The sequence below is a fragment of the Narcine bancroftii genome, chromosome 6, assembly GCF_036971445.1.
Source record: "Narcine bancroftii isolate sNarBan1 chromosome 6, sNarBan1.hap1, whole genome shotgun sequence".
NCBI classification, from domain to species: domain Eukaryota; kingdom Metazoa; phylum Chordata; class Chondrichthyes; order Torpediniformes; family Narcinidae; genus Narcine; species Narcine bancroftii.
The window spans coordinates 173,311,713-173,326,565 of record NC_091474.1 but is presented as its reverse complement, the minus strand read 5'-3'; the positions used below and the strand labels follow the sequence as shown (position 1 = coordinate 173,326,565).

The 14,853-nt window shown below is 40.1% G+C and overlaps 1 protein-coding gene across 1 annotated transcript in view; it reads left to right on the top strand.

The window, feature by feature from the left end:
- The window catches only part of scara5 (scavenger receptor class A, member 5 (putative)), a 113,105-nt gene that overhangs the window by 88,094 nt on the left and 10,158 nt on the right, over window positions 1–14,853 (top strand). Inside the window, exon 8 of the mRNA XM_069886778.1 lies at window positions 58–249. Within this exon, the coding sequence (XP_069742879.1) occupies window positions 58–249 (192 nt within the window). The remainder of the gene's footprint in view (window positions 1–57; window positions 250–14,853) is intronic.

Sequence of the window (14,853 nt, the reverse complement as noted above, 5' to 3'; positions counted from 1 at the left end):
CCAAGAGATCATTTATGTTGATTGGATATTTATTTTGTTCTTCTGTTTTTCCATTAGGAGAAATTGGACCGATGGTAAGATTGGTGAATGGCTCAGGACCTCACGAAGGAAGGGTAGAGATTTTCTATGACAAGCTCTGGGGAACAGTATGTGATGATAAATGGAACAAGCTGGATGGAGAAGTGGTCTGCAGGATGCTGGGCTATAAAGATGTTTCTGAGATACATCCAGCAAAGAAGTTTGGACAAGGTAATGCTCTTTTACAGTTAGGTTGAAATTCTTGTGCTCTTTTAACATGAAATTAGACAATACAGGTGTGGGTCATACATCTTCCTCAGAAAGTCTCAACAAGTCCACATAACAGCATAGGGAGTTCTGTCCCTTTTCTAGACCAGTGTTAGGGGATTCACCCTGTCACCTGTCCTTTTTTCTTCATCCTTCTGCTCCCTTTCTCATTAATTTTGGTTTTAATTTTTGTAATTCTTTTCTTTACCTTCTATCAGCTCTTCATTCCTTCCAAACGGTGGTCTGCGGGTGAAAAGAAAATGTTTGAAAAGCACTGTTTTAATCGTACCTGATTGACTCGTTATGTGCACGGTTTCAGAACTCCAAAGGAAATGGGCCAATGACCATTGTTCTCAAGCAAGATATTTCAGTAACAATTGGGTCTAGGCCAGTGATTCTCAACCTTCCCTTCCCACTCACTTACCATCTTAAGCCATCCCATCATATCATTCTGGGCACACAAAGAAAACACAGTTGGTTCCAAACAGAATTCCCTAATGGTGAGCACTGGGTACCCGTCAGGTGCAGCACACTTCCCCGACTGTATTTCTTCCTCTCATCCCCTCTCATTCTTTCATTGGCATTCTAGTTAATTACTCTTTTCTTATTTCTTATCTTATTTTTGCTTTTCTTTAAAATAGTCACCAGAAAGGTACTCAACCATGTTTCTATTTATGCTCCAGGTGCTACCACACTGTCAATGATACATTCTATCTTGGTTCAAAGCACCAGACAGGACTGATGTCTTCCAATAAATGTATATAATTCATTAATAGTTGCACTGAAACACTATGTATTAATTTCAAATTAATTGAGAAAAAAAACATAAAATGTTTCATAATTAAATATAGTAAATTGTGGTTGAGAAAACAATATTTTTTCTGGCATTTCACAAACTATGATGAAAGCTAACTTGTAATTGTTGGCATGTGGTCGATTTACAAATGCAAACTAGAATGCATTATGGGCTCTTCAATCCATGGATGATAAGTCCTTTTGTTGAAAAATATAGTGACTAGTTATTTAATGGATCAGAAAAGAAAACATCTGCAGAAAATATGAGTAGTAATTTTGCATCAATTTGATCCAGACACACAGCTTTAGATGTTTACTGAGGGCTTCAAAGACCCTGCTTCATGCCAGACTCTTATGTAGGTGAGAAGTCAGCTTCAAAGATGATCTAAGAAATTCATGGAAAGTGGGGAGAAGAGTTAAAATATCTTATTTTCATTCATATTTAACAACTCTATCCCTCTTTTGATTTTTTTTTTCTACATTCAGTTTATATATTTAGTGTTTTCATCTTTTTCAGAGGAGAAAATAGTCACGGTCTGCTTTCCTAACTCAAAAAAGCTGCAGCATGTTATTCTAATATTTAATTTCAGGGGCAAGATTGGATTGTGATTCCAACATGTTGACTCCTTTCAACTTTGGCTCTAATGAGTGCAATCTGTTTGTCGCACGTTGCTGGGAATTCACTTTGTTATTGTGGCTTTGAAATGTTGGATGGTATTTTATCTTTTGATTATCAGTCATTCTATGGGGAAAAAATGTCTAATAAACTACACTGAAGCCCCAGGAGACTATGAAATGTCTCCCCTCCTAAACCACCAGCTCTAGCAACTGCTGAGCATAAGCCTAGCCCAATGTACATAAATATGAAGTAGTTGGGCAAGTTCATCCACTGACACCACTAATCTAATTATATAGTTTGTAGTCTGAACAGCACTGGGAAAAGCCGGAGATGATAACATAACCAAGTTATCGACAGCATCTTTCTCCAACTTTCTCCAGGTAGAATTTTTTTATTCTTCCTATTTTGCACTTTAGTCTTATTGAACAGGCTTCCCAACGTTAAAGGGAACATCAAAATTTGGCACTGGGGCAAAGGATTTCAGTAAGGAGAAACCTTCTGCTCCTCTGCTATAACAAGAAAGTGGATAAAGATATACAATAATAGAGAACTGATTAGAGGTATTTAAAGCATAATGGATGGATTTTATTTCCAATCCATAAAACATATGTAATAGAGCTTACAAATTAGGAGCTTGCTAAAACCCTTCAAAAATAATGTTCCAGAAACCTTGGTGCTCTCCTACAGAAATTGGGGAGCCATGCTAGTTGCAGATTTAAGATTTGTGATGCATCATTAATAGTCACAAAAGACTGGAGTTGTGAAACTATCAGGCTTTTATTAACTAAAGACTGGAACAACTGTCTACCTCATTGACTGATCGAAGGAACAAGAAAGGGGGAGCATGCAAGGGGCTATGGGTAGGATTGGTCTCAGGAGATGTGTCTAGCCAGCAGCAGCCAATCATGGCATAACAGTGGTTTACCACACTTAGCAACCCACTTCATTGAGGAGTACAGCAACTCCTCAATATACTGGCAACTTCAATGGTCTGACTGTACTAGTTATCACAAGAATATAAAGACAGGAGTGGCCACCACCTAGCCTTTTAAATGTGGTTTGCCATTCAATATAACCGTGGTACATGGGGCCCAGGCTTCAACTCCTCTTCTGAGTGGGCTCCACGTTGCCCTAATTCCTTCATCTTTCAAAAGATTATCTTTAAGTGCCTCCTTCTCTTCATTGTAGAGAATTCCAAGGAATCACTACCTCAGTCTTACACACGCCAGTTTTAAATGAGTACTTCTTCTTGTAACCATGATCCATTGTTCGAGATTCTCCTTCTAGTGGAATTGCTTCAACATCTACTCTGCTCTGTCCTTTAGTCTTGTGATTCAATAAGATCACCCCTCATTCTCTGAAACTTCAAAGGAAGCAGATCTACCTGTTCATGAAAGAACAACCCTTGCAGTCCAGGGTGTTTCATACATTCCATGCACATTCCAATGGAAAATAACATCACTATCCTGATATTATGACTGTGATTATCTTTATTTATTCTCCAATATACAACTTAAACTCAACTGGAATTATTTGAAAGACTAAGTATTCAGCAGACCAAATCAATGAGAACGAGAATAAACTTTTCAGACTTCCTCTTTCTATTATATTGTTAATTTTGCATCCTTTGGTACTGAAATGAAGCAGTTAGAAATTGTATTTGTTCTCATCTTCTTTGTACCCACATTACCTTTGATTCTTAAATGGAGTGATTGGATCATTCAGAATGGAAAGAGACCCTTTGCCCAACCTAATCGTGCTGACCAAAATGCCACCCCCCCCCCACAACATTTGTCCCACCTGCCTGTATTTGACCTATATCCCTCTTATCTTGTCAATGTATTCATTTAAAAATCAGAACTTACCCCCTAAACTCACATTTCAACTTAAGTAATCCCTATGCCATTGGTGCTCTGTGATTAGTAAGGGGTTGCTTAAGGTGTTATGTGAGCGGGAAGGGAAGGTTGAGAATCACTGCTCTAGACCCAATTGTAACTGAAATATTTTGCTTGAGAAAAATTGTCATTGGCCCATTTCCTTTGGCATTCTGAACCCGTGCACCTAACAAGTCAATTATGTACGATTAAAACAGTAGTTTTTGAACTTTTTCTTTCCACTCACATACCACCTTAAGCAATCCCTTACTAATCACAGAGCATCTGTGGCATAGGGAATACTTAAAGTGGTATGTGAGTGGAAAGAAAAAGGTTGAGGACCACTGCTTTAAGCTTAGTTACTGAAAATTGGACCTAATGAGGAAAGACCTATCCAGGTAGAACCTTTAGATCAAAATTTGCATTGACCAGGTAGACCAGGAACAAGCCTTAATTCTCTGGTTAAGACCTAATTCTGAATTTAATTCTTAGGATGACTGGAAACCATACATGCCTAGTAATAAGTTTTGTAAGTCACATTGTGGAGAAACCAATAGGCTTTCATTCACTTGAAAACATCTCATATCCTTACTGTTTGGTTGTCCTGCACTGAGTCACAGGGGACTGTGGAACAGCCGTCTTTATACAGGAGTCTGTGGGGAGGGGCCACAGGCCAATAGATAATTATACATTACAGTAGTTTACTACACACAACCATGCATTGAAGCGTAATGACTGCTGCAGTAGTACTACAAAGTAAAGAGACATCCACACAGCATCAGGGTGAACCAATTAATGACTTTATTGGTTTGAATTTGCCGTGTCTCCATGCTGGCCCACCCACTTCTGGTGACGAATTTCCCGAAGTGACATCATCATGATGCCGTTTCAGTGATGCCGTTCCACTCTCCAGCCGGCAGGCCACTACGCAGAAGTGCAGGACTCCTTAGCCCGCACCTATCGCTAGGTGCGGGCTCCATCCCAGCAGTGAAAGGGAGCCTGCGCCATCTTGGACTGGCCACATGTTGCAACGATTCAATTCGTTTACTCGCGCGGTCGCTCAGCCCGCTACACCACCCCATGCAGAATCGCCACTGCACTCTGAGTGGTCTACCTCTCTGGGTGGTCTCCCTTTGTGATTGACTCATGGGTCCGGGGCCGGCAGGTCAGAGCCCAGGTACACAACTTTGAGGCGGTCGACTGTAAATCTGTCCTGTCGGTCCCCAATATCAAATGTGAAAACCACACCATCTCTCCAGAATACCTTGAAGGGGCTTTCTTACAGGCACAGTAGGAGGGGTTCCTTGCTGTTCTCTGCATACAAAAACATAGTGGGTCAACTGCAGATCTACTGGAATGTGACTGGGTGGCGAGCCATGGCAGGGGGTATCATTCTCAGACTGTGCAGGACGTCTAATGTGCTGGTCTGTGGGCTTGGAGGGGTGGAGTTGAAATGTAGGTCCCATGGAATGAAGAGCAGTGCACTGTACACCATTTCTGCAGACAATGTTGGTAGATCCTCCTTCAGTGGCATGTACATCTCCAGCAGTACACATGGGAGCTCATCCATCCAGTTTGGCCTGGTCAGTTGGGTTTTCAACGTGACCTTCAGGTAGCGGTGGAACTGTACGACCAGTCCATTTGCTTGGGGATTGTAGGCCATTGTATGGTGGACCTGGCTACCGCAAAATTTTACCAAGTTGGACCATTGAGAGGAGGTGAACTGCACTCCTCAGTCTGATGTGATGTGGGTCAGGACTCTGAAACACGTGACCCAGGTGGCAAGGAAATCCCAGGCGTACATTTCTGTGATGCACGCAACCATGTGTATCGCCTCTGGCCAGCAGGTGAGTCTATCGATGGTCGTGAACTGATACCACATACTCTGGCTCACTGGGAAGGGGCCAGCAATGTCGACGTGGACATGTTCAAACCTGTGTTGCTTCAGCTCAAAAGTCTGTAGGGGAGCTTTGGTGTGCCGGTGCACCTTGGCGCACTAGCATTGTAAACAAGTTCATGCCAATAGGGTAATGACTCGGCAGAGTCCATGCCACACAAACTTGTCCAAGAGCAGGCAGACTGTGGACCTTATGGAGGGGTGAGATAAGCCATGGATCTTGTCGAAAACCCACCATTGCCAGGTTGTGGATAGGAGCTCCCCTGGTACAGGGCAGAAATCTCTGACATTCAGGCTGGTGATGGCCATCCAGAGTGCCTTCTGCATTCTCCCTCTGGCCCTTGGCGAGCTGGGTGATGTTAAGCGTCTGCAGGTTGTGGTGACTGGCCTGGACAGCGCGTCACCTACTACTTTGGCCTTGCCGGTGACGTGGTGGATATTCATGGTGAATTCTGATACGTAGGAGAGGTGCCGTTGTTGTCTTGCCGACCACGTGTCTGAGACCTTGTTCAGAGCATAGGCCAACGGTTTGTGGTCCATGTAGGCAGTGAACACTCTCCTCTCTAACATGTAGCAGAAGTGCTGTATCACCAGGCCAGCAGTTCGCTGTCAAATGCACTGTATTTGAGCTCTGGTGTTTGGGGGTGCTTACTGAAAAAGGCGAGGGGCTGCCAGTGTTCATCAACCCATTGCTCTAGCACCGTGCCCACCACCCTTTCTGAAGTGTCCATTGTGAGGGCAGGGGGGAGTCGGGATCTGGGTGTGCCAGTGCCGTGACCTTGGTGGTGTGGAAAGCCTCCATGGCCTCCGGCATCCATTGCAGCATTTTGTTGATGAGTTTGACATGAGGGTGACCGCTCCCGTGATGGAGTGATGGTAGAAGTTGACTATCCCCAGGAACTCTTGTAGTCCTTTGGTTGTGCTTGGCTTAGGGAAATTATAGATGGCTTCCATCTTGTAAGGTAGTGGTGTGGTGCTCTCTGGGGTGATGCGGTGCCCCAGGATGTTTATTGTTTGCAGGCCAAACTGGCACTTGGCCAGGTTCTCTGTGAGCCCAAACTGCTGCAGTCTGTCAAACAGACAGGTGAGATGCATCATGTGGGTGCTGACGTTGATGAGGATGTTGTCTAGATAAACGAAAATGAAGTTGAGGTCTCTGCTGATCATGTCCATTAGCCGCTGGAATGTCTGGACCATGTTTTTGAGTCCGAAAGGCATTCTTAGGAATTCGAAGAGGCCGAAGGGTGTGATGATGGCCGTCTTCTGGACGTCGCTGGGGTGTACCAGGATTTGGTGGTACCCCTTTACGAGGTCCACCTTGGAGAATACCCTGCAGCCCTGTAGCCTCATGGTGAAAACCTTGATGTGTGGGATGGGCTACCTGTCCGGGACCGTCACCTCATTTAGATGTCGGAAGTCACCACACGGACACCAACCACCCGAGTTCTTCTGCACCACGTGGAGCAGGGAGCCCCATGGGCTGTTGGAATGGCAGATGATCCTCAACACTTCCATAGTGGTGAACTCAGCCTTGGCTTGTTGGAGCTTGTCTGGTGGGAGGCACCAGGCTTGTGAATGCAACGGGTGGCCAGCGGTCTCTATATGGTGCTCCACGCCATGTGGCAGGTTGGAGTCATGGAAGTTTGGTGCCAATAAAGCCAGGTATTTGGCTAGTAAGTTTATCTTGGTCCAGGGTGTGGATTCCCAGTGGCAGGAGGGGTTTCTGTCACCCAGGCCCTGATGGCATGCTCGTGCCGGATGAGCTCTAGGAGGAAACGATGAAACTGTTCGTACTTGAGCTCCATCGGTGGGTTTTCTATGAAGGAGCTTACTTTGGCAATTGTGGCAGCATCCGGTACGCTGACGACGTGCCAGAACTTGGTGTCCTCTGAAACAATTCCCCTGATATGGAACTGGGACTCAGCCAGCTACAGCCATTTCCTGGGCTGGCTTACCCAGAAGGGCGGGAGATGTACACCCACCATGGTGGTTGCAGGCACTGCGACTGTGGATTCAGCCAGTTGCTGCATTCTCGTGTGATCAATGCTGGTTCCAAAGCATTGGAACCATCGGGGTCACTACTGTAACGACTGCTGCGGCAGCGCTACCGAGTAAAGAGACATCTACACAGCGTGAGGGTGAACCAAAGAATGTCTTTATTGGTTTGAATTTGCCGCGTCTCTACACTGACCTGTCCACTTCCTGTGGCGTACCCGCTGGCTTCCGGAAGTGATATAATTGTGTTGTGGTGTCACTCTCCGGCCAGCGGGACGCTATGCAGAAGTGGAGGACTCCTTAGCCCGCACGTAGCATTAGGCGTGGGCGGCTTCTTGGCAGTGAAGGGGAGCTCTCACCATCTTGCACCGGCCGTGTGTTGCGGCGATTCAGCCCATTTACTTGCACGGTTGCTCAGCCCACTACAGTAACATAAGTGATGGTGATATATCTGCCCTAGTATGTTAATGCTCCTGTTTCTCAATTTGCAGTTTATGTGGGTTAGCAATCAATAATGTTCATTAAATAAACAATTCCATTTGTTTTGTTTTTGTGTGAAAATTCTTGTCATGGTTCAGAAGGCACTGTCAACTAGTTTATAAAATTTAGCCTAATTTGTAATCTAGTTCTCAAAACTTCATTTCATTTAATTCTTCATGTATTACATTAGCTGAAAGGAAACATGAGAGAACAAAACTAACTTGGTTACTGTTATTTATTGCTGATCTGTTGATTCTGTTTATGTATTTACCAGAGCAAATCTGCTTTTAAAAACAAAGCTTTGGAAAAGGTTGACTGTCAGGAAGTGTTCATATTATCATTATGTTTCCAAATTTTTAATAAATGTAGACTTCATGGACAAATGACATGCAACACAATTTGCTTATATGCTTCAGTGTTATGAAAGAAAATAAACACCATAATGCATGCTCCATTTCATGCACTGAATATGTGATATAGGAGCATAAGTGCATTTTATTCTGCTTCCAAAACTTAGCTCCACAGAGGATCAACTTTTAGAAGTGTAAAATAAACATATAATGCTACATGTTGTGGATAATGCATGGAAACAATTATAAATTTGTCCCCCTTTCATCTCCACACAGAACAAATATCATCGTGCAAAAATCTGTGCAACCCTATTACAGTGCCAGTGACCCAGGTTTGAATCTGGCATTGTCTCTAATGTTATCCCCATGTCTGTGTGGGTTTGCTCCGGGTGCTTTGGTTTCCTCTCATCCTCCAGGTTTGCAGGTTAATTAGTGGACTTGGATGACACAGACTCATCAAGTCAAGTCAACTTTATTTACTGTTCATATCATGTTTGCACGGTAGGACACGATAGCATTTCTCCAGGACCATGGAGCATATTTACATAAATATAAGTTAGGAAAACAGTTAACAAGTTAAAATATTAATGTATTATGATGTATACACCGAACGTCCAGAGTACACCATCCACATCTGTACTGGAGTTTTGTTTTTAATTTTTTTATTTTTCACACTATGTACCATACTGACCAAAATACATACAGACATTTTTCTCTTAAATATACACAGTGTCATTTTCTCCCCTTTTTACCCCCTCCCTTCCCTCCCTCCCTCACCCCTCCCCTCTCCATTTATTCAACGTTAAACCTATATGATACATTAAACCCGTTAAACAACGCCGTCACTTAATAAAAATAAACTTGTGTCTTCTACTTTTACATACTGGTTCAGTTAATTTTGTTGTCTTCTCCTTCTGTCATTTTAGGTGGTGGAGATCCATGGTAGGATTTCTCTTTTGTGTTGCATGTATGGTTCCCATATTTGTTTGAATACTGTGATGTTATTTCTTAAATTATATGTTATTTTTTCTAATGGAATACATTTATTTATTTCTATGTACCATTGCTGTATTCTCAGGTTATCTTCTAATTTCCAGGTTGACATAATACATTTTTTTGCTACAGCTAGGGCTATCATAAATCTTTTTTGTGCTCCATCCAAATCGAGTCCAAGTTCTTTATTTCTTATATTACTTAGAAGGAAGATCTCTGGATTTTTTGGTATGTTGCCTTTTGTGATTTTATTTAATACCTGGTTTAGATCTTCCCAAAATTTTTCCACTTTCTCACATGCCCAAATTGCATGTATTGTTGTTCCCGTTTCCTTCTTACAGCGAAAACATCTGACTGATACTGCTGGGTACCATTTATTTAACTTTTGGGGTGAGATGTATAACCAATTATAACCAATTATAATTGGCCTGTGTAACTAATTATATTGTATCATGTGTAACCTCATGTTTATTGTATTTCCCATAGTTCCAGAGCATAGCTTTTCCCATGTTTCATTCTTTATCTTTATGTTTAGATCTTGTTCCCATTTTTGTTTAGGTTTACAGTTTGTTTCTTCGTTCTCCTTTTCTTGCAGTTTGATGTACAAGTTTGTTATAATTTTTTTAATTACCATTGTGTCTGTAATCACATATTCAAAATTGCTTCCTTCTGGTAACCTCAGACTGTTTCCCAATTTGTTCTTCAAGTAGGTTTTCAGTTGGTGGTATGCAAACATTGTATCGTGAGTTATACTATATTTGTCCTTCATTTGTTCAAAAGATAATAATTTATTTCCCGAAAAACAATTTTCTATTCTTTTGATCCCTTTTCTCTCCCATTCTCTGAAGGAAAGGTTATCTATTGTGAAAGGGATTAGTTGATTTTGTGTCAATATTAATTTTGGTACTTGATAATTTATTTTATTCCTTTCTACGTGAATCTTTTTCCAAATGTTTTAGCAGATGGGTGAATACTGGTGAATTCCTATGTTGCACCAACTTTTCATCCCACTTATATAGTATATGTTCAGGAACCTTCTCCCCTATTTTATCTAGCTCTAATCTGGTCCAATCTGGTTTTTCCCTTGTTTGATAAAAATCTGATAGGTATCTTAATTGTGCTGCTCTATAATAATTCTTAAAGTTTGGTAGCTGTAAGCCCCCTTGTTTGGACCATTCTGTTAATTTATCTAGTGCTATCCTCAGATTCCCTCCTTTCCATAAGAATTTCCTTATTATTTTCTTTAGCTCCTTAAAGAATTTCTCTGTTAGGTGAATTGGTAATGATTGAAATAGGTATTGTATCCTTGGGAAGATGTTCATTTTAATACAGTTTATCCTTCCTATCAGTGTTAGTGGTAAGTCTTTCCAGTGCTCTAAGTCGTCTTGTAATTTTTTCATTAATGGTTGATAATTTAGTTTGTATAGATGGCCGAGATTATTATCTAGTTGTATACCTAGGTATCGAATTGCTTATGTTTGCCATCTAAATGGTGATTCTTTCTTAAACTTTGTGAAATCTGCATTATTCATTGGCATTGCTTCACTTTTATTTGCGTTGATCTTGTACCCCAATACTTCTCCATATTCCTTCAATTTCTTATGTAATTCTTTTATTGATATTTCTGGTTCTGTTAAGTATACTATGATGTCATCTGCAAATAGACTGATTTTATATTCCTTCTCTTTTATTTTTATCCCTCGTATTTTATTTTCTGTTCTTATCAGTTCTGCTAGTGGTTCTATAGCTAATGCAAACAGTGAGGGAGATAGTGGACATCCCTGCCTTGTTGATCTGCTTAATTTAAATTGGTTTGATATATATCCATTTACTGTCACCTTCACCAATGGTCCCTTATATAATGCTTTAATCCAATTAATATATTTCTCTGGTAGGTTGAATTTCTGTAGTACTTTCCATTCTACTCTGTCAAAGGCTTTCTCTGCATCTAAAGCAACCGCTACTGTTGGAGTCATGTTTCCTTGGACTGCATGGATTAAGTTAATGAACTTACAAATATTGTCCGTTGTTCATCTTTTTTTAATAAATCCAGTTTGATCTAGTTTTACTATTTTTGGTACACAGTCGGCCAATCTGTTTGCTAATAGTTTAGCTATTATCTTATAATCTGTGTTAAGTAGAGATATTGGTCTATACGATGCTGGTGTTAGTGGATCTTTCCCTGTCTTTGGTATTACTGTAATTATTGCTGTTTTGCATGAATCTGGTATGTTTTGTATTTTTTCACTTTGGTTCATTACTTCCAGGAGAGGAGGAATTAATAAGTCTTTAAATGTTTTATAGAATTCTATTGGGAGTCCATCCTTTCCCAGTGTTTTATTGTTCGGTAGTTTTTTCAATATCTCCTGTATTTCTTCTATTTCAAATGGTTTTATTAATTTATTTTGCTCCTCTATTTGCAATTTCGGTACTTCAATTTTAGTTAGAAATGCATCTATTTTGTTTTCTTTCCCTTCATTTTCAGTTTGATATAGTGGCTCGTAGAATTCCCTGAAGTTTTCGTTGATCTCCATTGGGTTATATGTAATTTGTTTGTCCTTTTTCCTTGATGCCAATACCATTCCTTTAGTTTGTTCTGTCTTAAGCTGCCACGCTAGTATTTTGTGTGTTTTTTCTCCTAGCTCATAATACTTCAGTTTTGTCTTCATTATGTTCTTCTCCACCTTATATGTTTGTAGTGTTTCATATTTTATTTTCTTGTCTGCCAATTCTCTTCTTTTAGTTGTATCTTCCTTTAATGCTAATTCTTTATCTGTACTTGCTATTTCTCTTTCCAACTGTTTTATTTCCCGATTGTAGTCATTCTTCATCTTAGTTACATAACTTATTATCTGCCCTCTGATGAATGCTTTCATTGAGTTGCATAGTATAAACTTATCTTTCACTGATTCCGTATTTATTTCAAAGTACATTTTAATTTGTCGCTCAATTAATTCTTTAAAATCCTGCCTTTTAAGTAGCATGGAGTTTAATCTCCATCCATACATTCTCGGTGGGATGTCCTCCAGCTCTATTGCCAATAACAGGGTTGAGTTATCTGATAACAATCTAGCTTTATATTCTATTTTCCTAACTCTTCCTTGAATGTGGGCTGATAACAGGAACAGGTCTATCCTTGTGTATGTTTTATGTCTACCCAAATAATATGAATATTCCTTTTCCTTTGGGTGTTGTTTCCTCCATATATCCAAAAGTTGCATTTCCTGCATCGATTTAATCATAAATTCGGTTACTTTGTTCTTTCTGTTAGTCTTTTTTCCAGTTTTATCCATGTTTGACACCAAATTAAGGTTAAAATCCCATCCTATTAGTATATTCCCCTGCGTATCTGTGAGCTTCAAAAAGATATCTTGCATAAATTTTTGATCTTCTTCATTAGGTGCGTATACATTGAGTAAATTCCAAAATTCTGACACTTTATCATTACATACCTTCCTGCTGGATCTATTATTTCCTCTTTTATTTTAATTGGTACATTTTTATTGATTAATATAGCTACTCCTCTGGCTTTTGAATTATATAATGCTGCCATTATGTGCCCTATCCAATCCCTCTTTAATTTCTTGTGTTCCACTTCAGTTAGATGTGTTTCTTGCATGAATGCTATATCAATTTTTTCTTTCTTCATTAAATTTAACAACTTCTTCCTTTTGATTTGGTTATGTATTCCATTAATATTTTAAGTCATATAGTTCAACATGGCCATTTCATACTTTGTTTATCTTTCCTTTCCGTTTCCTCATCACTACCTTCCCTTCTTATCCATTTCTGTTTTCTGTTTTTGAACACATTGTAAGACAACATTTCTAAAACATAAAATATTTCCACTATTCCCATATCTAAAATTCCTTTAAACCCAATAGTCCCTCCCCTCTCTGAGTTGCCCTTTCTCCCTTGTCGGGCAACCACATCTCCCCTCTCCATTTGGATTTGCGAATCTGCTCGCAAGCGTCAACTGATTTCGCAGTGACTGTTATTCTTCCCCACCCAGCCCACCCAGAAAAGATTTTAATCTTCACATATAACAAAGCTCACTCTCTTAAATCCCTTCTTACTTCCTTTCTTCCCTTTCTTTCCCTTCTTAGTTCTTATTTATACTTTATTCTTCTTCTTCATATATAGTTTGTGGTCATTTTTGTTCTTGTTATATCTCTTCATCTCTCTGTCTGTTTTGTAGGTGTTCTGCAAATTCTCGTGCTTTTTCCGGATCTGAGAAAAGTTTGTTTTGCTGCCCCGGGATAACTGTTTTAAGTACCGCTGGATATTTTAACATACATTTATAACCTTTTTTCCATAGGGTCGATTTTGCTGCGTTAAACTCCTTCCTCTTCTTCAGGAGTTCAAAACTTGTGTTGGGTAGAAAAAAAAATTTTGACCTTTGTATTCCAGTGGTTTTTTTGTCTTCTCTTATTGTTTTCATTGCCTTCTCCAATATATTTTCTCTTGTCGTATATCTCAGGAATTTTACTAGAATGGATCTTGGTTTTTGTTGTGGTTGTGGTTTAGCGGCTAATGTTCTGTGTGCGCTTTCTATTTCCATTCCATCCTGTAATTCTGGCATTCCTAGGACCCTGGGGATCCATTCTTTTATAAATTATTTCATATCTTTGTCTTCTTCATCTTCCTTAAGGCCCACTATCTTTATATTGTTTCTCCTATTATAGTTTTCCATTATATCCATCTTCTGAGCTAACAGCTCCTGTGTTTCTTTAACTTTTTTATCAGATTCTTCCAATTTCTTTTTTTAAGTCATCTACCTCCATTTCTATGGCTGTTTCTCATTCTTCCATCTTGTCTACTCTTTTCCCTATTTCTGTCATGACCATCTCTAATCTATTCACTTTTTTTTCTGTGCCTTTTATTCTTCTTTTTATTTCACTGAATTCTTGTGTCAGCCATTCTTTTAATGTTTCCACATATTCTTTAAAAAAATTTTATCCATGTACTGTCCCTTCCCTTCATCTTCCATTTCTCTGTATAGAGCTTCATGTTCTCCCTCCTCTTCTTCTGAGTCCACTCTAGGATCTGTGTTCTTTACCTCTGTCTCTTCTGATTTTCTTGTTGGGTTGTTTATCTCAGTTTGTTGGGTATTTTTGTTTTTATTATTTTTATTAATGGTGTCTTGGTGTTGGTCTTCTTCCTCTGGGTTGGTCATCTGCTGTTTTTCTGATTTCCTTTTTTTTACTCTCTTCCTTCTTGTTTCTCTAATTTTCTGTGTTTTCCTGTTGGGAGCCTTGCTGTCGTGTTATTTTTGTCTGTTCAAGCTGTGGAGATCCACTCCTTAGCTGGTCCCCCGTCCCGTCGGTGTTGTTTTTGTCATGTGCATCGCGCATGTGCGAGGATTCGCACATGTACAGTTGCACACTTCTGTTTGGCTCCGTTATTCATCTTTGTAGTCCTGCGCTCGGGGTTTCCACTGACCTCAGGGAGTGGGCTTCTCTCTCCATGGCGGGCCTCTTTGTACAGGTAAGGCCTTCACCTTTCTCCTCCGACGTCTTTCCTTCTTCTTTTCTTCCCATTAGTTTTGGTTTTTCTTTCTTTGGT